The following is a 24,188-nucleotide window of genomic DNA, read 5'->3' on the forward strand; positions in this document are numbered from 1 at the left end:
GAACTAACAGTCTGCTCTGTTTCCAGCTGGAGGAGGAGCTGCTGGACCTGCAGAAGAAGATGAAGCAGACGGAGGACGAACTGGACAAATTCTCAGAAGGCCTGAAAGACGCTCAGGAGAAACTGGAACTATCTGAGAAGAAAGCTGCAGACGTGAGTGAAGAGCCTCACACTGAACAGACACACTCAGCTTCACTTCACTAGCCTTAAAATGTGAAATAAAACAGTCAGATCATAGAGATGCAGCACTGAATCCTGTAAGAAAGAGACTGAATGTCAACAGGAGCCACTGCCGTTCATCACCTGGTCCTTCTGACATGACAGCAGTGAAGTCTCAGGCCTGTTACTCCACAGCTGGACTGTTGTTAAGCTAACACCAGCTGTGGATTTGCTTTGATCCACTGTGAATGTTTTGGAGCTCTTCAGAGACCGTTGCATTCCTGTGCAGCCACTCCTGAAAGATGAGCACACGGTTAAACTGTAATCCTCTCACTCTGGTGCTGCAAACCTGCAAACTGGAGCACAAAGCAGCATCATTACACACAGAAGCTTCTGGTGTACATTTATGCCTCTTCTAAAGGATTCTTATATCAATTAACAGTTTGTATTCATACAGGCTTTACTACAATAACAACAGCCTGACCAAAATGCTGGAATATTGTTTTGCTTTTCACTGTTTTCAGTCATAAAGAAGTTCAAATATTGTACTTTATTAGTACATTTTAAAGATGTCTTACTTGGATATTTCCACTTCATGCTCCTTCATACTTTTAAATCCAGTAAATTTTACTCAACGTGACCATTAGAGTTGTAGTTGGGTCAGTCTGTGCTCAGACAGAATGTAGGAAATATGTTGATTCTGCGTCTCAGATTTTGTTCTATCTTCATAAATGTGAGCTGCACAGTGGGGTAGTGGTTAGCACTTTCGCCTTGCAGCAAGAAGATCCCCGGTTCAAATCCTGGCCTGGGATCTTTCTGCATGGAGTTTGCATGTTCTCCCTGTGCATGCGTGGGTTTTCTCCGGGTACTCCGGCTTCCTCCCACAGTCCAAAAATATGCTGAGGTTAATTGGTTACTCTAAATTGCCCGTTGGTGTGAATGTGAGTGTGATTGTGTGTCTGTATATGTAGCCCTGTGACAGACTGGTGACCTGTCCAGGGTGTCCCCTGCCTTCACCAGAGTCAGTTGGGATAGGCTCCAGTACCCCCCACGACCCTAGTGAGGATAAAGCGGTGTATAGAGAATGGATGGATGTATCTTCATAAATGCGTTCATAGGAGACAAAAAGCTAAGTTCTATAATAACAGTTTGGCAGAATATTGAGAATTCCATCTTCTTTCGCACCAAGAAATTTCTCTATTTTGGACGTTTGAAAAAAACATCATAGGGTAGTCGTATTTATCGTTCAATATCTCTGGAAATGTAACTTTCACAGTCATGAAATTTGATAAGAACACAGACAACATAGTTTCTAGTTGATCCAGATGATCAAATGGCTCCAGGGGAGATCACATTTTTTATTATTGGCTCTTTAAAATAGAAAATAGTGCAACTTTTTTTTTTAAAGGTAGTGTTTGGACACTAAAAAATTCTTGTAAGGATATATATATATATATATATATATATATATATATATATATATATATATATATATATATATATATACACATGTATATACATGTATATATATATATATATGGATGTGTTGATATTTCCTATTAAAAAACCTGCACCAATATCTTGAGTAGTAAAGCTGCTCTGCTCTACTGACATGAATTCACATTTATGGTTTTGAAAGTCATATTTCTGTTTCAATGTCTCATAAAAAATAGCTCTCATAGACATGAAATTTGGTGAGAACATGGACAAAATATTTTCCAGTTGATCCAAACAATCAAATGTCTCCAGCAGAGGCCAATTCTTTGAATTATTGGCCCTTGAAAATGAAAAAAAAAAATAATGCAAAAAAATTCAAACAAAGGTACTCTTGGGACCCCAGAAAGTTCCTCCAAGTGTATATATATGGATGTATTGATAGTTCCTGCTAAAAATACAGACTTTGGTCGACATTTTACCAACTTCTGAGGCCTCTGAATTCAGTAATATTTGATTTTTGGCCAGTATTGTGAGCCAGTGTTACAGTTTTTTTCTAATTTGACATGTCAAAATGGTGATGTGGACTCATTGGTAGGACCACAACTGGCCTACATTACCCACAATGCAATTAAACCACGGTTTGGTCACATATTTTTGTGTTTAATGCTAATTGTTGTCAATGTATCTTTGGGACACAAACCTCAGACAGAACTGAGAACAGGTTAAAGGAGTTTGTTCAGCAGAATTTCTTATTTTTTTTTACTCTTCACAGCCAATCGATGCTGATTTTCTAAAGACCTGAACACATTTTTCACCACCACGCAAGGAAACCTGAACGAATCTCAAGCTTGAGAGAAGATTTTTGTTGTGATAAACGGTTATTTCAGTAAATGCAGCAGAACATTAGAACAGACAGCCCTCCTGTGGCTAATCAGCTGCAATCTGGGTAAAAAGGGTCATATTTTAGATTGCTGGCAACGCCGCAAACCACACGGCTGTATTTCTGTCAGTGGTGGTTCCTCTCAAGACCATGTGTGTGCACAGATGTGTGTTTGATTGCTGCTGTGTGTTTGTGTGTGTGACAGATAGAAGTAAAAAAAAAGAAGAAGAAACAAACGTCAGAGCCGACCGAAACCTTAGGGAATCAATTATGCCCCAGATAAAGATAAAATGCCCTTCGTACCAGTTTATCAAGCATTTAAACAAGTAAGAATCTGGGAGGTAATTCCAGCGAGATTACGAAGCAGCGTCATGCAAGAAAAGAAGAAGCTCTCCCACCTTCCACCAAGATGTGGTATTGTTTGAGTCTCATGGAGGATATCCCAGGGAAATGCTGTGTCGTACTACACACAAAGAGAAGGAAGTGGCTGCCGTACAGACACAGAGCTGGAGGCCGAGACATGCTGGATTATCCTCACGCCGTGATTAAATAAACTCTGAGAACTCTTCTGAGCAGCCTCACATGCAAAGTGGGTCAAGTGGGCCCCGAGAAAACATACTTGCTGGAGCTGTGGTTTGAGGCCTGACTAGGCGTAGCTTCCACTCCTGGGTGTCCTGCAGCCAGTGGAAAAAGAGAGTGCGAGTTTGGTTAAAAATAAACGTTTTCAGCGTAACATTTATTTGCATTTACAGCGAAATCCTACAGCGAAAATCACAAGTAGTGAAGCTGCTGTGCCCCACTTCAGTGAATCCATATTTATAGTGGAAAAGTCATATTTATGGTCCAAAATCTCCAGAAATATAAGTCTCATAGTCATAAAAGTTGGTAAAGACATGGACATCTTTGTTTTCAGCAGATCAAAATGATAGAATGACTCTAGCAGAGAACAAATTTTAAATATTGGATGTTAAAAATGGAAAAGGGGCAACATTTTTTTTAAAAAAAAGGTTGTCTTTGGGCTTCAGAAAGTTCCTGTAAGTTTATATACATAGATGTGTATATATATAGCCATATATGGTTGGAAAAGTCATATTTATGGTCCAATATGCCCAGAAATATAAATCTGGTGGTCATGACATTTGGTCAGGGCGCAGAAAAAAAGCCGTTTCCAGTAGATACCAGATGATCAAATGACTCCAGGAGAAGTCTATTTTTAATTACTGACTCCTGAAAATGAACAAAACAGTGCAAACATTTCAAGAAGGGGAGGTTTTTGAGGCCCAGAAAGTTCCTACATACATGGACGTATTTATATTTCCTACTAAAAATCCTGCAGCAAAATGTGAGTGGTAATGCTGCTGTGCTCCACTTATTGTTGAAAAAGTCCCATTTATGGTCCAGTATCTCCATAAATATAACTCTCATAGTTACGAAATTTGTTGTGGATATGGACAAAGTAGCTTGACTCTTAAAAATGGGGGAAAAGTGCAAAATTTACAAAAAATGGCCCCAGAAAGTTCCTGTTTGTGCATAATTGTGGATGTATTTATATTTCCTATAAAAAAAAACCTAGCACTGAAATCATGACTCATAAAGCTGCTGTGTTCCACTTCAGTGAATCCATATTTATAGTTGGAAAAGTCATACTTATGGTCCAATATCTCCAGAAATATAACTCTTCTAGTCGTGAAGTTTGGTGAGGACATGGACAATATTGGTTTCAGTGGATCAAAATGATTAAATGAGTCCATCAGTGACCAAATTTTCCATTATTAGCTCTTAAAAATGGGGGAAAAGGTGCAAAATTTGCAAAGAAAATGGCCCCACAAAGGTTTTTTTTTAATGTCTTTGCTTTGTCGCTATATTTAGTGTTCCCTATCTCCAAAAATAGCCATGAAATCTGGCGAGGACACAGAAAAACTTGTGTCTTGCAGATAATAAATGATCAAATGGCTCCATCAGAAGCCAAATTTGTTATCATTGGTTCCTAAAAATAAGAAAAAAGTACAACATTTACAACAAAGGGCCCCAGAAAGCTCCTGTAATGGATATATTTATATTTCCTACTAAAAATCTTCAGTAGTAAAGCTGCTGTGCTCCACTTAAAGGAATTCTCTTCCACATGTCGCTTATTAGAGGCAGCAGTCAAGTCATTACACATGTCAATTCACACTGATCTGGTTTGGAAACCTATAGAAGGAAGAAAGCTTGGCTTGAGGAGCTGCTCAGATTTAGGTCATCATTGTTAAATATGAGCGTAAAAGTCCTAATATCGGCTCATAATGCAGAAAAGCTAAAGGTGACAGCATGCAGGTAAATGCTAACGGCGTTCGCTGCAGCTACAGCTACAGTTCTGGGGGAAAAGCTGGGCTGTGGGTGGAGAAAGCAGCGATCAGGCAGGCAGGCGGTGGGGGGGGGGCTCTGCTATGTGAGGAATGCAGCTAAGGCAAACAGAAAGCCCAGCACTCCTGTGTCTAATGAAATCAATGCTTCCAGTCTTTCCGGTGCAAGGGGGCAAAATCAGAGAGAAGGGGCTCGATCAACACATGAGACTGATTGTGAGAGATTTCCCTCCAGCAGGACGGGATCTGAGCCGAGCCGAGCCGAGCTGGAATCCCGTCCGTCTACGAGTCCGTCCACGTTTGCTCTCATCGTGATGAGGTTAAACAAGGGGCAGAAACAGGAAAAGAAGGAGCGTAAATCTGATTTACAGCCTCACAGTGAGCATCGTCTGCAAACAGGCAGGTGGGAGACGATGTCAGACAAACTCGCATAGTTCCTCAAAAATAGGAACATTTCTGATCATATTTAATGCTAAACGGAGTTAAAGGTTGGGTTGTTTGTCATGTTTAGTCTTGCACCTAAAAATACTACTGATCAATTACATGATCCAGACAGAATTTCAGAAATTGCACATAATAAAATTACAGAATAAATAATATGAATGTATTAATTTACTGTAAAACCATTTAAAAACTGTAAATAATGTCCACATCAAAAAATCTTATTTTTAAAAATAAATAATCACTCATTCTTTCACAGTATGAGATCATAAAATTAAACTGTTTTACTGTATTTATATTCCCGTTTTTAAGAATAGTCTTTGAACGTTTCACCATTCAACCATTTTTTATCATTTTTTTTGGAGCTTGTGCAGACTGATTTTCAAAATTTTTAACGACATATATTTATTATTATTGTTATTATTATTATTATTATTATTTTATTATTCTTTTACAGTTTTTGATGGTTACAGCATTCTATAATTTTTATAGAATTTTTTACTATATTGTTTCTCGGGCTCCTGTGTCATATTTTCTCTATTTTTAATGAGATTTTTTTAATTACAATTGCTTTGTTTTTTTCTTACAGTTTTTGAATGTCATGGAATTCCAGCATTTTTCTTACAGGACATTGTTTCTCAGATTTTCACAGTTTTTAATGAGACTTATTTTTTGTAGATTTTTCTTATTATATTACAGTTATTATTATTATTATTATTATTATTATTATTATTGTATTACAGTTGTTGTATGCTACAATATTACTTCATTTTTAATGTATTGTTTCTCCTGTGGCAGATTTTCACTATTTTTAATTTGATTTATTTATCATTTTTTGTTATTATCCTAATTACTTTACAGTTTTTGAATGTTACAGCATTCCAATTTTTTTTTACTAAATTATTTTTCAGGATTCTGTGTTACATTCTCTCCATCTTTCATGAGACTTATTTTTTATTTTATTGTTTATTATATTACTTTTAATTTAAAAAATATTCCTTAATCTTTTTACAGTATTGTTTCTTGGGCTCCTGTGTCAGATTTTTACAAATTTAATGAGACTTATTTATTTTGTTTTTTTATTATTGTTATTTATTTTTTTATTTATTTATTTTTTACAATTTTTGAATTTTGCAACATTCCATTATTTTTATTTTTTTACTGAATTATTTCTTGGGCTCTTATGTCAGATTTTGACTATTTTAATAACATTTATTTATTTTATTTTTAATAGTTTTTTTGCACTTTTTGTTGCCGTATTCCATGATTATTGCTTCTTTTATTCTTATTATTTTATTTTATTTTGGGGGGGGCTCCTGTGTCAGATTTTCACTTCATTTAATTATACTTTTATGTTTTTTTACAGCGCACTTTCACTTCTTAATGAGCCAAAGTCCAGTTTATTTGCAGTTTTATAGGGCAGCAGTTGAACTTCCATCCCTCCGCTGATTGAACCGGAAATGATTTCGTGTTTCTCGTTAGTTTAACTGACATCTGCAGGTTGAAGAAGCTGCAGTTTGTCTTCACCATAACTTCATCCCGGCTGCGCTTTTCTTTTCTGGAAGTCTCTTCTGGAAGTAATCACAATCAGTCACAGGGATCTGCTTTTGACGCGCACGCTCACACGCACACACTCCTCCATCCGCGTGCACGCGCAGAGCCATGCCCCGCCCCCTGTGACCTCACCGGCTCAGTCATGTCTCTCCTCCTCCGGCTCAGTCTGGCGCTTCTCAGCCTCCTCACCGCGCAGCTTTCCTAATCGTCCTCAAACTCCAAAAGTGTCCGGGACCAAAATCTCCGCTGCGTACATTCCACAGGACGACTTTCCGAGCCGCTCAGGAGCCTTTTTCATTCCCACAGAGCGAGAGGAAGCGATCGCAGATCACCTGGACACTCCTACTTACATAACTTTCCTTCTTTTTGGCTGCACTTTGAGCGACTCCTTTTACATTCCAAAGACTTTTGGCACAGGACGCGTTTATTATTCCTCTTTTTAGACCAACTTCCAAACACCCTTTTCCTCTTAATAATTGACCAAATAAGCAGGAAGCAGCAGCTGATCGTACTTTTTTTGTTACTTTTGCACAGAAATAGCCCCCTTTTTCCTCCTCGTGGTCTTAAATTAAGTTAGAAACAAAGCGAACAATGGCAGGTGTGAATTCTCTGGATGCTGTGAAGAGGAAGATTCAGTGTTTGCAGCAGCAGGCCGACGACGCAGAGGAACGAGCTCAGGTCCTACAGAGAGACCTGGACAGTGAACGGGAGCTGCGAGAGAAAGTGAGACAATTTATTCTTTCTTAGACATGTTTTCCTCTCTCCTCTCCAACTCCTCTGTGGCGCTTTGACGCTCCAAAAGCTTCAGATTCACCTCCGGGTCTGTGAAAAGTCTAATTAGTTCGTCGCCATTGATTCATTCGCGGGCGTGATTGTGCCACAATGCAAGGCGTTGGTCTGTAATGTAAAAAAAAAAAAAAGTTTGGATTCCTGCAGGTCTGTGCGCATGCGCAGTGGAGTCCCGACTTGCAGGCCGCAGTAAAAAAAAACTAGTGAATAAAGTGGACCACGTAGACACACTGTGCACACTTTAATTAGGCTTTATAAGTTACTAATCCTGCTGATGCTAATTATATCATAATTGCAGCCACTTATTAATCAGATTTGATGAGCTTTGAGAGATTTCTGAGGCAGACTTTGCATCTAAACTTGTTCATTCCTTCAATTTTTCAGCCTTTATTGAAAGTTAAAGTCCATTATTCCACATTTAAACGGTTTCAAGTCACAGAAATGGGGAATTTCCTCCAATAATGTTTTTCTTTTCAAATAGGAAACTTGTAAAGAAACAAATTAGTTCAGTAAAAATCATTAATTGAAGCATTTGCGGTCTAAAAACAAGCAAATTACATTAAAAAAGAGCGGCTGGGGCTAAAATAAGATGGAATTAACGAGCTGAGGTGTCCTTAAGGATGACACTGACTTTGCTCTGCAGGTTTTTAGGGTCAGTGTCCTGCTCAGTGGCACTTCAGCAGCAGCCTGAAGGTTAAAACCGTCAGACGATAGGAAAATACAGGGCACACACAGATAAAAGTGAGCCTCGCCTGTTATTAGGGATTCAAAGGGAGCAGTCTGAAAAATTAGCCGCACGGTCAGAAGCAGCAGTTTGGATCTTTGCTTCATCTTTAATTATGTCGATAAATGTCAGTACTTGCTGGTTTTTCAGTGTGCTGTGAGAGTTGGCTGCATATTTGCGGTTTTGGACGTTAGATTACGTCATTCTCATGTTGTCATGGGCATTTTTGGGCAATCTGCAGACCGAACTGTGAGCTTTTAGGTCACTGACTGGTCGGTTTGAGTGATTTTTAAAGAGAAAAGGTGAAAATTCTCAGATTCCAGCTCGTTAAATTAGGATAGTTGCAGGTTTCCTTCCTCTTCTATGACAGCAAACTGAACATCTTTGTGTTGTGGAAGAAACAAGACATTTGAGGATGTTGCTTTGGACTCTGGGAATGTTTTTCACCATTTTCTTCCATTTTATAGACTGAAAAACAAATCGATTAATTGAGAAAATAATCACCTTCATGGTAATAGGAGTTTTGGACATTTGAATTAGTCGCTTGGGACACATCATTTTGACACTGTAATGGGGATGTTTACTTTTAAGTCACTGATTTATCATTGATTATTGAATTCTTTCAAGAAAAACAGTGAAAAATATCAAATTCCAGCTTTTAAATTCTAATATTTACTGGTTTCTTTGCTTCTCTATGATAATGTCTTCATTTCAGGATGTCATCTTGGGCTTTGGGAAAAGTTTTCACCCTTTTCTGATCTTTTATAGACTGAATAATGAATCTATTAATCAAGTAAATAATCAACAGATTAATCAAAGATGGTTTCAGATTAATGGACAAATGAATTTGTTATTTTGGTCACATTAGTTTGACATTGTAAAGAGCATTTTCTACAATCTGCTGACTGGACTGTGCACTTTTAAGCCGCTGATTCATCGGTTTGAGTGATTTTCAGAGAAAGCAAAAGTGAAAATTCTTGAATTTAAGCTTCTTAAATTTGAATATTTGCAGTTATTTGAACTCCTCAATGACACTAAACTGAATATCTTTGAGTTTTGGACGAAGCAAGGCGATAGAAGATGCCCTCTTGGGTTTGGAAATAGTTTTCTGACACTTTTCAGACCAAATAACAAATCAATCAATCAAGAAAATAATCAATAGAGACTCATTGACAGTGGTAGTAAATGTTAGTTGTGGCCTGAATTCTAATCTAAAACCTACTTTTCCAGTGTTTTACCAGAAGATAATGGTTCCAAACTGCTTTTCTCAGCTGTTCCTTCAAAATAAATGAAAGGATTTGCTGCTTCCAGGCCTATTCTCAACATGTGTGTTTACATTTCGACACACTATCAGCAGCTGTTGCACAACTGGGGCTGAAATTAGCTCGAGTCATCGTTGAAGTTCCACAAATGTTCGGTTTCTCAAACTAGATGTGACAAAGGTGACTCGTCGGTTTCTGTCACCTGCCTGTCTCTTGACTCTGCCCACGTTCGAGGTTTTTATTATTATCATGAAAGGGGCAAAAAGTGCTTAGCAGCAGCAGAGTTGGGCAAGAGTCGTGACTTGTTTCACGTGCTGCTTTATGGCGCTGCGTTTAATGACAGGACGGGCTGAGGGACTGAAGGAGTGGGAGGAGAAGGTGTGGCTGTAAAGATACGGCAGCTTGGTCGATGAAAGGAGCAGCAGGGCTCACCTCTTTGTTACAGGCTGCTTATTAGGTAACAGGGCACCTTTTTAATTTGACAATTGGGCGTTTGCTCAGCTTGTGGGTAATCGGGCTGATATGGACTCACACAGTGACATCAGTGGGACCGAGTTTGTGAGAATGGCGGCATGTTTGTGTTGTTTGTGGGTTGCTAAGCGAGTGTGCCGTCCACGTTACCGAGTGGGATGTTGTGATTTCTAGATGGACAGCCGCTCTTCTTCACTTCATGTTCGTCTTTTACGGGTAAATCTGTCCGTCCAGCCTGCAGTATGCTTGAAATCAAAAGCACTGAAGTGAGAAAGTCGAATAGGTAGTGCACATATTTTTCTTCTTTTGCTAAAACACATACCAACTTTTACTTTTTTAAAAGTGTAATAAGTATTAATTAGGCTACTCTGTGTCTCAAATAGAATAGAATTAATTGTCATTGCAAATTTTGCACCATAAATGAATAACTGATCTCTTAGTGCATTAAAAATAATCAGTAAATACACTGAATAAATCAGATTTAATCCACTAAATGACATCTACTCATGTCTAAGTGTGTAAACAAAGTTTGTTAATAAATAAAAAGAGACACATATTGGAAAATGGTGGTTTATAGCAGTTTCTAAGGGTACCATACCTCCTTCATGATAAAATTTATACAATGGAGATCATACATATTAATTAGACTGAATAGAATTCTTTTTATTTTCATTGCAAATTTTGCGACAAAATTAATTAATAATCTCTCAGTGCATTCAAAATAAATAATCCATCAATAAATACATTTAATAAATAAAATAAAGTCCAATAAATCATATCTACAGGGACTTTAATAGCTTAAGTTTGCAGCCAAAGTTCTTTAAATAAATAAAAAAGATGTATTTTTGCAAAACAGTAGTTTTAACAGTTTCTACATTCTCGGAATTTCAAATGAAAATTTATATTTTGGAGATAATTTATTTATATTATAAATAATTTCTGAGCGCATTAAACAGATATAATCCATCAAGAAATACATTTAATAAATAAAATTAAATCCCATAAATCATGTCTACGGGGACATTAATAGCTTAAGTTTGCAGCCAAAAATTATTTTAATAAATAAAGAAATTAGTCTTATTCTTAGTTTATCGCCGCTATTCTAAAATAAAGAAATATTGCAAAATAGCAGCTTTAACAGTTTCTACATCCTCAGAATGTGGCCTTCAAATTAAAATCTGTGTCTTATAATGTAGCTACCAGCCAACATATGGTCATATTTTGTAATTTTATCAATCTGCTACTGTCATATTTCTTATAATTACAGCTGCTCTACATTATATTGTTGTTGTTTTTTATCAGTTTAAATGCCAGGATCCAGTTCTTGATGATCACAGTTGGTTGAAGTTGTTGACAGATTCATCAATAAAGAAACAATCTGAGCTTCCAGTTCCACTATGGTGTGTTTATCCTCATGAATGCTCAGTAGGAGGCGGCTGATGGTGAAATCATTTCACATTTTGGAACAAGTTCTTCCACTTCATCGGGCTTCTCGTGCACGAGCAGGTTCAGATGTCACGCTTCCTTGTGCATTCAGAGTCAGGCCCGGCGTTCGTGTGGCGACGTTGGTGCGCTCCCATCTGTGAATAATTAGGACAACCTGCAGTTATTTCTCTGGCACAGAACCTCTTTCATCAGAGCTCGGGGAGATCAAAACAGGAACCTCGCTGAGCGTAATGAATCATTGTTTGAAAATGTGGAGGCGACTGAAAAATGCTGGCCCCATCGCTCCACAGAGGAAACACAAAGGGGATTTGCTTTGTCTTGTTTCTTCTGCGGTTTTTTTGGACACTACTGGAGATGTTACTCAACCGCTCAGCAATGCTTTAAGCTCCCTCAGATATGGTCTTAACACGCTCATTAGATGTGTTTTATTTACGGCCGTTATTCTCAATGAGCTGTTCAGTTTTCACAGCAGCAGTTTTCAAAGTAAGAGTCGATCATTTGGAGTTCACAGATGAAGCAGATGAACTCTAAAAGCCCTCTTTTGCTTATCTGAGGGAGAAACTTCTACTAAAACAGTGACTCGAATCACTTAAAACAGCAATAAGAGACATAAAAAGAGCAGAATTCACATGTTCTGTTTGCTTTTTTCAAAGTGTTTCTGTGTTGTGGAATCTTGGTGTAACTACTGAACTTAAAAAATGAAAAACACTTTGCTGGGTTGTTGGTATATTGATTGTTCTGTACAAAGGGAAGGATAACAGTTTTCTTGAATGAAAAGCACAAACAAAACTGCTTTTCTGTACAATAGACAGGGGCTAAACACTACCTTTCAAAAATTTGATGTCACCCAGGCAATGTCATGTTTTCCATGAAAACTCCCACTTTTATTCATGTGCTAACATAACTGCACAAGGGTTTTCTACTCATCAATGAGCCTGTCAACACCATCAGCTAACACAATGTAGCATTAGAACACAGGAGTGATGGTTGCTGGAAATGTTCCTCTGTACCCCTATGGAGATATTCCATTAAACATTTCCAGCTAGAATAGTCATTTACCACATTAACAATGTCTAGACTGGATTTCTGACTCATTTAATGTTATCTTCATTGAAAAAAAACTGCTTTTCTTTCAAAAATAAGGACATTTCTAAGCGACTCCAAACTTGTGAATGGTGGTGTGTGTAGCTTTGTAAGCGTAACCTTCACCAAATCATATCGCTGTTCATTATTTGTGACTATTTCTTTCTTTTTTATACTTTAAAGAATATTTTTTAAGCTTTCTTGTTGCTGCTGCTGAGTCTTGTGTATCAGTCACATTGCATTTCACTGCTAGTGCTATTTGCACTTATGACAACTACAAAATCTTGAATCTTGATCAGTTTTTTCTGCCATATAATAGTAATAAAAACAAGCTTAGTCCAACTTTCCAAAAACAAAAATCCTTCCAGCGATGGAAACTCGTCTCCTTAGATGAACCTCAACTCTGTTCTTGGAAGCTGAAAACAAACATGCTGAGCTGCACTAACGTAGAAGCACAAAAGGCAGAGTGAAGAAATTGACGATTTAACGTACGAAGAACTCATACGGTCGCCATAGTGACAGCTGCTGTTTTAACAACACTGAAACGCAGCTTGCGGCCTACAGAGGAATCTAAAAGTGGCCTAAAAAGGGGAAGCTGGACTCTGAGCTCACCGAGCCTCCCCTCCGCCCTCCGACCGCCCCTCCCAGGATGTCGCTGGCCGACTCTGGTCCAGAGCTTCCTGTGCTTCTACTCCCAGCACTTCCTGTCCCTGAGCTCCGGCTCTGATCAACAGGAAGATTAGTGTGTGTGGTGGACTGCTCACATCGTTTGTCTTTTCGCTGCATCTAAAAGCACGCAGAGTTTCATCCAGCATTGGAAGTTCTGCTTCGTCATAATAACGCGCCCTAAACTTCAACCGTCGCAGTCTGTAGAGCGAAATGAGCTGTCATGTGGGCTCAGCGGTTCAAGTTTGTTTATACTCCCGCCAGACTTCTTCATGCAAATGTGCAAAGGATTGTGGGTCAGGCTTCCGTACTGGTGATGCTAGTATTTTTGGCTCGAGTGCAGCTGAATTCATCGAGAGGAAAGCCCCACTTTCCTAAAAAAAATAAATGCAAATCTCATAGAAATGCATTATTTTTTATTCAAAAAACACTACAAATGCACCAGTGCACCCTCTGACATCCCTATGCCTCAGCTACTGGAAGAAAAAGACCCAGATAATGCAAGAACTACATCAGCATTGAAAGAAGTGTGGTTATTTGAACTAAAAATGTAAGTCATATGCACATTAAATGCATGAAGAGGCTGCTGTAAGTTGAGATAATAAAGTTGACTTGTTAGTGTGTATTGGGACATACATTTATAGTGGACTAGACTATATATTCTAGTAGGACAGCTCAGTCAGTGGTGTAAAACTTCATCCATTGTCCACATCTAATCCTGCCAGGTGACTCAAAGCTAATGTTCTCATAGCAAAGCAGCTCAGCTCGTGATTTCAAATGGTCTGTCTCCATATCTAGAGTTTATATCTGTGCCGTAGTGACATTTATATTTAATGTGGTCTGCACACTGATGTTGTTTTCTGCATGTATGGCAGCTCTAAAAGAGTTCATGATTCATCTTTGCAGCACCAACATCACAAATTAACTACGACACATCAGGCTGCAACTTTTTTTGCTGCTTGATACAAATAGATAAAGTGCACAGCTCCCATTTTCCGTGACTGTTCTGCAGTAGAAATCTGATTAAATATAATTTATCCATCTTTTTTTAAGCTTTATTCACAAGGCACTGTGCTCGTTGACATGCAGGCTTCACATGTGCACAGCAAAATGAGCGGGAAACACTAGAAAAGAAGATTTTGGTTCCAAAAAGTTGCACTGCCAGTTGCTCTGATTTAATTTCAGCCACAGAAAACACGATGTTGACCAAAAACAGCTGCTCTGTCTGGAAATTGTCACCATTAGTATGAGGAAGTATGACTAATTTCTTTGACCATTTAAATCAGAAATAGAACAGAAAGCGTTTGCCAGCTGTTACATCATTAATCACCAACTATTCTGAGGATTGACTGAAGATAAACATCTGAATTCTCTGATTCCAGCTTCTTCAAACCTGATATTTCCTGCTTTCTTTCCTCCTCTTATCACAGTAAACTAAATATCTTTGGGTTGTGGCCAAAACAAGACATTTGAGGATGTTGTCTAGGGCTTTGAGCCACACTGATTGACATTTTCACCATTTTTAACATTTTATAGACCAAACAACTCCTTTATTCACTGTGGAAATAATTACTAGATTACTTTACAATGGAAGTAATCATCAGTTGCATCCCTAAATGTAAAGGAAAGCCTGCTTTGGGTGCTTTTTCTTGTGTTACACCAAACGAGAAAGGCTCAAGACGACCTTTTTCATCTATTTTAAAAATAATTTCTCATATTCTGTGCAGATACACTTCTCTACACATTCATCCCAGTGGTTCCAGGATGGTTCATTCTTGTTAAAATGAGTTCTTTTGGTCATCTGGTGAAAATTCCTGCATTCTTCATATTGCAGTACATATCTATGTAACTATTGCAATGTCTTCCACTATCTAACCCGTTTCCATTTTCCACCACTTACATCTCACATTTAGAGTTAATTTCAGGAAGTAATTTAGAAATAACCGTCATCATTAAGTCGCCTTCCATCGTCTCGTCCGTTTGTCAGGATCAGCTGAGGCTGTTTTTTTTTCTGCGTTTTGTGGTCGGTGGAGGTTTTCTGGCGGGACTCTTAACGGTCTGTGGAAAGAGTTATTTCCTGGTTTCGCTGTTTTCTTTGGACGTTCTCCCTGGGAATAACTCAACTTTCCAAATATAACTGCCAAATGTTGATGCTTTCTGGCCGTTGCTGGCATTCGGGGGAACACTCCCATGTTCGTGGCTTGTGGCTGAGCTGATTGTGCAGCTCAAGGCTGCGGGTTCCCATTCAGACGACGACGAGAACATATTTGTCCACTCAGGAAAAATAAAGAGGAGAACTGGAACCAAGAGTGATGCCATAGAAGAGCGTTTTTTTAGTTTAACAAAGAACCTTTTAGCAGTGAACCATTTCTGCAAAGTAAGATCCTCCAAAGAAAAGAACCAACAAAAATGGTTCCTGTTCCAGAAGAATTTAACAAAAATAGATTTTTTTTGAAGAACCAGTGACAAGATTGTTCTTCATGGATGCACTTGGTTCAGCAAAGAACCTCTTACTTAATTGTTATTAAGTATTTTTACAACAGAAATGTGGTTCTTTGAGCAAGTGAAGTCAAATTCCAATGTGTAGGTTGAGAATCCTTGTTTTTCACCCTTTATTGTAGTTTGTTTTTACTTAAACGGACGTGAAAACATGTAAGCTATTAACAATGGGAACTTTGGAGAAGCACAAACACAAAATCAGTCACTATGAGGAAGAACTAGACCCCTAAAACCTCAAATTAGCTGGTGGATCCAAACTAAAAATCAAGACACACCAAATGTATTGGACAGCTAGAGACACATTGACTTTCATACACTGCCATTCAAAAGTTTGGGGTCACCCAAGCAATTCCATGTTTTCCACGAAAACTCCCACTTTTATTCATGTGCTAACATAACTGCACAAGGGTTTTCTAATCATCAATCAGCCTTTCAACAGCATTAGCTAACACAATGTAGCATTAGAACACAGGAGTGATGGTTGCTGGAAATGTTCCTCTGTACCCCTATGGAGATATTCCATTAAAAATCATCTGTTTCCAGCTAGAATAGTCATTTACCACATTAACAATGTCTAGACTGTATTTCTGGTTAATTTAATGTTATCATCATAGGGGGAAAAAACTGCTTTTCTTTCAAAAAGAAGGACATTTCTAAGTGACCCCAAACTTTGGAACGTTGGTGTATATGAACTGTAAATGTAAGAATGTGCAGCTATTTGTTGTCTTATAATGTCTATGTAATAGTACATTTAATATTTTGGGTTTTTGGCCGGACAGAACAACATAGAGCAAGATGTCAACCTGGGATTTTGGAAGCTGTGATGAGAATTTCTTTTTCTTCTGGGTTTTTGGCCAAATGACTGATCGATCCTGCAGATTGAACACGATCATGAGTCAGACTTACTTCATGCCACCAAATAAGTCCCACACCAAAAATAAATTGCCTTCAGCACTTAAAAGAACCACGTAGTCTAAGTGATAGCACTTTGAAGAACTCCTTCCATTGCTTTTCTGAGAGTAAAGTTAGTACGAGCAAAGCTAAATTTGCTCTGATGTCATTAAACGGCATGTAGTGAATGGGGAATAATCTTATTTTATGTTATATGGCGTGCAGTCATGTTTAAACTATTTTATTTTAGTACACCGGGACTTTTCCTTCATCCATGCACTCATGCATGTCGGTGGAAGTGCTGCTCATTTAGCCTGAAAGCACAGTGCAAACAGTTTTATTTTAATTCTGTGACTTCTGTGGAAAAGTTTGGTTCCTTTTTTGTGGATGTCTGAAAGGGCTGCAATCAGCCTCTGGTGAGGATTAGACTCGCTGAGCTTAAACCAGATCAGGATCCTTCTCTTTTTTTATTTAAATCCATAAAGTACAAACTGTTAAATGGTGACAAATTACATTTAGTACAGACGGAGCTCAGAGATGCCTGTCTGGATGCTAAATGACATCCTTTGCTGCATGACGGAGCGGCTCGTACTTTCCGTCTCTGCATGCCACATCTTTATGGGAGAAGATTTCACACTTTGTTTCTCACGCTCACACATTCACAGCGATGTCAGGAATAACTTCCCCTGAACCCCAACAGCATTGTGCAGCTCATTAGCCCACTGCCCTGGAATCAGCCAGTAATTAGATTCCTCTTTCACTCGTCCTTGAGCTGATACATGTGCCATACTCAGGTGCTTCTGCAGTCGCTTTCCTGCAGGACTGTGCTGCATCTTCACCTTGTGGATGTATGTTTGGAAGGAAAGCAGTCACAGAAATGTAAAGGAGTCCTGCAGTTTGAAGAATAATGCTTCCTGAGCCACCAAAAAGAAGCTAATGCAACAGTTTGCATCTGTCTCTTTGAGTTACAACTTCTAATGAAATTATGTTCAACCAACAAACTAAATTGAGTTACGCAAATTAATTTTTTCCCTCCACAATCCAATTTATTTTCGAATGCTCACTTATTTAACGATGGATAGTAGTACATTTTCCAGAGTGAGTCTCAGTCGTTCCACTCAGGATGTGCTTTATGGCCACGGTTATGAACGCAAGCTTTAAAGTTGGTAAATATTTAAAAAGATAAGTTGCTTCAGTTAGATTTTCTTGAATTTTTTTAAAACTTTTTTTAAAATGTTTTTGTTCATGTGCAGGCTTTTAAGAACCTGTTTCAATCAACATTTATTTTGAACTGTAGTTGAAAACACAATATCCAAATATTAAAGCAATGGACAAATTTGAGTTTGAATTTACTCACAATATTAAGTTGATGCAACTACTAATTTTAATGAAGCTATTCCAATTAGATTTTCGTCAGTAATTTTTGGATTTGTTATGTTTTTGTGGTAGCATTTGAGAATATGCTTCATTTAACAACATTTTTTGTAATACTAAACTGCAGATGTATATTTAAAAACACAATATTTACACCCTAAAAACGGCAAACAACACATTTGAGTTTGAATTCGTAACAGTATTGAGTTGATGCCGTTACCAGTATTAAGTTGCTCCAGTTACATTTTCTGAGTAGTTTTTTGCATTTTCATGATTTTGTTCATGTTGTGGCTTTTTTTTTTTACCCTGATCTGCATTTAAGTATTTAAAAGCACAATATTTAAATCTTAGAAACACCAAGCAAGACATTTAAGTTTAAATTATTCAAAATATTGAGGTGACAAAATTACGAATATTGATTAAATTGCTCCAATTAGATTTTCTTCAGTATTTTTTCTTTTTTATGTTTGATTTTTAAGAAATTGCTTTATTCAACAACAATTGTCTTTATTCTTAACTGCATTTGAGTATTTGAACTTTTAAAATCTTGAAAACAACAGAATTGAGTTGAATTTACTCATGGTATTTAGTTCATGGAATTACTGATATTAATTAAGTTGCCTTAATTAGATTTTCTGAAGTAGTTTGTGATAGTTTTTTTTCTTGGTTTAGTTTATGTTGTATTTTTGACAACTGCTTCATTCAACAATAGTTTTTTTTTTTTATTCTGGACTGCTGTTGTGTATTTGAAAACACAATATTCAAATCTTAAAAACACCAAATTTTCTCACAATATTGAGTTGCTTCAACTAGATTTGCTTCAGTTGTTTGAAAAAAAAGTTCTTCATCATGTTATGGCTTTTAGGAAAATGCTTCATTCAACTCTATATTTTATTCTGAGCTGTAAGTATTTGAACTGTTTAAACCTCTGAAGACAACAGAATTGAGTTGAAATTACTCATGATATTTAGTTGGTACAAGTAGCATCTTTTTTAATAATTCAAATTGCCGTTATGTATTCCAAAACGTAACATTTTATTCTTGAAAACCGCTCATTTAGGTTTAATTTACTCACAGCATTTAAGTTGATGCAACATTATTACGTCACCCAACCTCTCAGAATACAGTTTGAAGCTTAAAATGTTTATCTAAATCAATAAATTAGATCCTTTTTTATTGCATTATATCCATTTAATTAAGTGGTGGGATGTATTCCTGCATGTTATTGGTGGTGTTTTGCAGTCATGAACTTAAAGTGAAAGTTTGACGTTTTCTCACCGAGCTTTAGATATGAAGATTAACTCCACTGTCATGTTTGCACAGTAAATATAAAAGCCTCTGTTTGTCGAGTTCAGTGGGTTAGACGGGGCACCACAAGTTATTATAACTTTGTAAACTTTGTTCAGATTAAACCAACAAGATTCTCTCTGTTAAATAGTGAGCTTCAGAATTGCCGGTAAGCAAATTTTCCCACCTTTGTACAGAGCAGGGCCACTTTATTCCCCCCATTTCCTGTCTTTAAGTTGAGCTAACCACCTGAACTGTACTGTACAGATATGAGTGTTCAGACAAGTGACGTTTTAAGAGTCTCGTCACCGTGAAGGCAGCCTCTGAAAGCAGCTCTTAGAAGGCTGGCGTTACATATTAAGCCCAGATGATAACAGAGCAGCTACTCGTCCTGCAGGGCATTTTTTAAACTGCATGTGCGTGTGTTCGCCGCCACAATCTTCCTGATACTCCACCACAAACATTCTCCATAGTTTGTTTTACCATATAAGGCAGCGAGCGTCCCTGGCAGCCGGAGAATGCAAAGTGGGTGCTGAAGGAAGAGGCTTGGCCGAGAGAGAGCGAGAGAGACTGAGAATACCAGAGAGAAAAGAACAATCGAAGGGCGGAAACGAAAGGATGTCGGGCAGCTGACTTCCTGTCACCTTTTTCTAGATCCTCATTTGTGAAGTGACGTGAGAATCTACTCTGGTTACTCAGTGTTAACTTCACTTTTAAGGGATTGAGATGGCTAGAGTGGAGCATTTGTCATTATATATGTACAACTAAATAGCATGCAAACAGTTAAGCGCATGAATCAGAGGTATATAAATGAACTAAAGATGTTTTATTCTACTTTTGTTTATTAGAGATAAACACATACTTTATGGATCCTCTTGAGGTGTCTAGTAGCTTACACATGTTGCATTTGAGGAAAATAAGGTGCAAATCGAGCCAAGTTTAAATGCAAGACAAAGCAGATGGTGCCTGGTGTGATAAAAAAGAATATAAATACAGTAGTATTTGTCATATGTTCACACAGTATATGCAGATAAAAGCAAAATGACTGATCCCAAGCCTGCGAAATAAACACTAAGCTTTAAAAACAATAGAAATTAGGACAAGAAAAACTCTCCAAGGCTGCTCAGTCGTCGTGTGATTTCCAACAGAGGAAATCTTTTTAAAAAATTCGTGGTCATAGCAGTCGATTTGTAGTAGGATCACAAGTGTGTTCGCTTCTAGTCATAGTTACAGTGACGCTGTGCTGCTATTATGCATTGATCATAGACTGTATATAAAGATGGACGTAGCATCTGGCTCCAAAAATGAAGCCACCCGGAAGTGTCAAAAACTTGCAATATCACGCCGTCCACTAGGGTTGGCTCCAAAAAGCGTTTGCTCCATAGACCCCAATTCATCACCGGAAAAAATAAAATTTGATAGACTGATGTTCTACAGCTCAGGATTTTTTTCCCGTTAGTTTTCATGGTCAAAATGAGAGATCAGGTGGCCGATCTTAAAATAAATCAATACTGAATTTTAAATAAATCGTTAAAGTTGTCGGAGCCAGGGGGCGTGGCTATACTTGATTGACAGTCTTGTCTGGAATGATTGACAGATCCTTTAGGGCGAGGCTTTCAGCAGTCTGGCTTCAGTCTGGCCCGCCCATAGACTAGTCCTGCCCCTTGTTGCTCTCCAGTCCAGCCTGTTTGATGACGCTTTTTACGTCACTGGCTCCAAAAAAATCCAAAATGGTGACCAGGAAGTAGCAAAATCCAGGCTTCATTTTCTCGGCGTTGAAACCAACGGGTGACGTCACGGTTAGTTCACGCCTAGCACTGATACAGACATCTTTAACAACTCCGTGGATCCAGAGTATAAGCTGCATCACTGCCAAACTCTAGTCAGCTGGTCCTTGTGTCATTTCTGACCTTCCCTGAAAGTTTCATCCAAATCCATTAATCTGTTTTTGAGTAATGTTGCACACAGACAGACGGACAAACAAACAAACCAGCGTTGTTCGTCGCATAACTCTGCTGCATTCCTTGGTGGAGTAGTAAAAGGCACTTTGTTGTGAATAATAAGGAACTAACGATAACATAAATATAGTAATCAGATAAGGTGCTACACAGAAAGTCTGCGGTTCTCTGATTTTCTTTTAAACGCTTTTTAGGATTTACAGGAAAAGCTGTGCTCTTCTTCGGTCACGGCTCGGTGAATTTAAGGCATGAAAACACCAACTGTAAGCTGCTTCTTCTTCAACACAACGCCGTCTCTGTCTGGAAGGGGATCCCCCTCCTGCATGGTTGTGAAAATCTAATGATAGATGAGGAACTGAGTCGCACACATCGGAGCGTTAGCGCAGACACACAGCCCAGAGTAGTGGCATCAGTTTGTGTGGCAACAGACATTTTGCTGTGCAGGGAACCAGCCGGTAATTGTGGTGTTTGCGTGGGCATCTGTTTGCATCAGATGTGCCAGCGAGGCTGACCTGAAGCACATGAATGTTGTGTTGTGTTTTGTGTGCAGACGTTATTCTTCATTCAGCGACTCAGGAAGCAACGATATCTGTTATTTCAGGCTCCGTTTTTTTTTTCTTTTTTTCAAAATTCCCTGCGTCGTTGCTCACCGGTGGCGTCGACAGACCTGCGGGGAGGGATGATGGGGTTTCAAGGTGTTTTCGAGCGATTTATGATTTTTCATTCATTCTGCGGCGGGGCTGGGGTTTCCTCTGTCTGTTTTAAGACACGTCAGCGATAGTCAGACAGACATTTCCGCCTCATATCAGCGGCCTCCTCCTCCTCCTCTCCTGGAAGCTTCAGGGAAAGACCTGAAACAAGACGAAGAGAACAGAGACGATGTTAAATTCAAAAAAGAGCAGCGTTGCCAGCTGCCAACAAGCAGGAAACCATGCTTTCATTTCCTGAAATATTGAGTCTATGACAGAATGGAAGTCTGGGCTATTAATTCTCCACACAAACTGACTTTAACACTCCTGATTTTCAAACCTTTCTCTTCGGTTTCTCGACTTTATCTCGCAAAAATGCTCAGCGGAGTGACTCAGCCACCTGTAAGCTGAACGACTTTGACTGTTGGTGCGACTGGCAAGCCGACTTCTGGACTGAATGACTGGCTAATGAGTCACTGACCTACTAACTGCTGCCCTGTGTGCAGAATAGCGTCTGTTTGTCTTAGAAATCCAACAGCTGCTTCGTTTTTAAGAGTAAACTGGAGTGAGCGCTCTGGGTTTAAGCAGGTCAAAAGTGCAGCTATGCGGCTCTGTTTTTAACTGTCAGGTTGTAAACTGCCATTTTAACAGCGAATAGTGTCTTTGTGTTGAGTTTTTCGGTCTGAATGCGGCTTCCTGGGAGATGATGGTCAGATAAACGCTCCAGCCAGCAGAGGAAATTCTTGCATAGTTGTCCGTTTGCTTTCCTTTTCCTCTTTGTTTACCAAAGGCAGATGAGAAGAAGCTTGTTTGTCCTCCACTCTTGTGCGTTCACCGTCGCCGGAAATTGGCTTTTTGTAACCATTCACATATAAACTCCACGTATTAAAAAGGATTTCACTTTCCAGCCAGACCCAGCAGCAGTTAGTGCTCAGGTTTCATGATAGGTAGGCCCTGCTACTGCAGAGGATTGTCCAGGGACCTCCTGCTGCCTCGTATTTCACTTATTACTCATCAGGTATTGATTTGTGAGCACAAACAGCAGATTACAGCACCTCACTTAGTTTCATTGCAGTCAGACTTCCTGCATTTGAATTATTGGTGACGAAGGATTAGGATGACTGCATGATGTGGCAAAATATTTCCCTGTAGCCATAGCAGCATGGGCATATTCAAGTATTTAAATATCTTATCAGATGTTTTAGTCAGAATATGACTTCTGTTCAGACTTTGCACTGTTTCCTCTCTTAAGACATTGCTGCATGTGTCGTCTGTGTTTCTTTGCAATGATAAAACTGAAGTTAATGATGTTTTTTTTTGGTCTAAAACTAAACTGTAGACATTTTATATAAACACATAAAACAAGGAGAATTTGTGTAAAAAAAATCCCTATAATGCCAAATAATCTTACCTTAAAATCTCATTAAGTGTGTCTAAAATATGCAGTTGTACTTTTACGACAGAAGCCGGTTTGGTTTGAAAGTGATAGCTCAGTTAGTTTAAACTTGTGTTTTTGATGCTATGAGGAACTTGGTCAGTGAGCAGAGCTCCTGTTAGATGCTTCTGAATACATAAAGGCTGATATTTCCCTCCTGATAGCGGTTGTTGTTCAGGAAACAAACTTTGTTGAGACATCAAACCTTCACTAGAGGACACTGGATGTCTAGATACACTTTGATGCTAGTTGAGCCAAATTTTAAATCCAAGATGTGAACTAAAACTCTTTCATTGTGCAGAATTAAGTCGCTCTGTTTAGTTTGGACTTCCATTCACACGCTGCGGTGTTGATAAATTGAGTTTCCTGCACAGATGATTCAAATGAAGCGACATTTTCAGTGTACCTTTCTCTCCCTCTTTGTGTCTTTCTCTTTCTGGTTTACAGCAGGGAAAAAGGGGGAAGGGAGACCAGTGCAGGTGACTCAAAGTTGAATGAATAAATGACTAAACTTCCGTCTGTTTTTGCTCCTCAGGCAGAGGGAGATGTAGCAGCTCTGAACCGTAGGATCCAGCTGGTGGAGGAGGAGTTGGACCGAGCCCAGGAGAGACTGGCCACGGCGCTGCAGAAACTGGAGGAGGCGGAGAAGGCTGCAGACGAGAGCGAGAGGTCAGTTTTTATCACAATAAACGAGCATCGGGAAAAACTTCACGTGTGAGAAGAGCTTTGGATTCAGTGGAACGCCTGGATTTCACTAAGTAGATGATTGAAGACGGTGTTTGTTGTTGGAATGTTAACTAAG

At 38.6% G+C, this 24,188-nt stretch overlaps 1 protein-coding gene across 4 annotated transcripts in view; it reads left to right on the forward strand.

Moving 5' to 3' along the window:
• The window catches only part of tpm4a (tropomyosin 4a), a 34,130-nt gene that overhangs the window by 2,967 nt on the left and 6,975 nt on the right, over positions 1–24,188 (forward strand). For 2 of the 4 annotated variants that reach the window (XM_051947725.1, XM_051947724.1), the window contains exons 2-3: positions 27–152; positions 23,922–24,055. In XM_051947725.1, coding sequence (XP_051803685.1) covers positions 27–152; positions 23,922–24,055 — 260 coding nt within the window. Of the gene's footprint in view, positions 1–26; positions 153–6,950; positions 7,536–23,921; positions 24,056–24,188 lie in introns of those variants that run through there. The other 2 variants (XM_051947727.1, XM_051947726.1) reach the window with 2 other exon arrangements.

The sequence above is a fragment of the Acanthochromis polyacanthus genome, chromosome 4, assembly GCF_021347895.1.
Source record: "Acanthochromis polyacanthus isolate Apoly-LR-REF ecotype Palm Island chromosome 4, KAUST_Apoly_ChrSc, whole genome shotgun sequence".
In the NCBI taxonomy this organism is placed as follows: domain Eukaryota; kingdom Metazoa; phylum Chordata; class Actinopteri; family Pomacentridae; genus Acanthochromis; species Acanthochromis polyacanthus.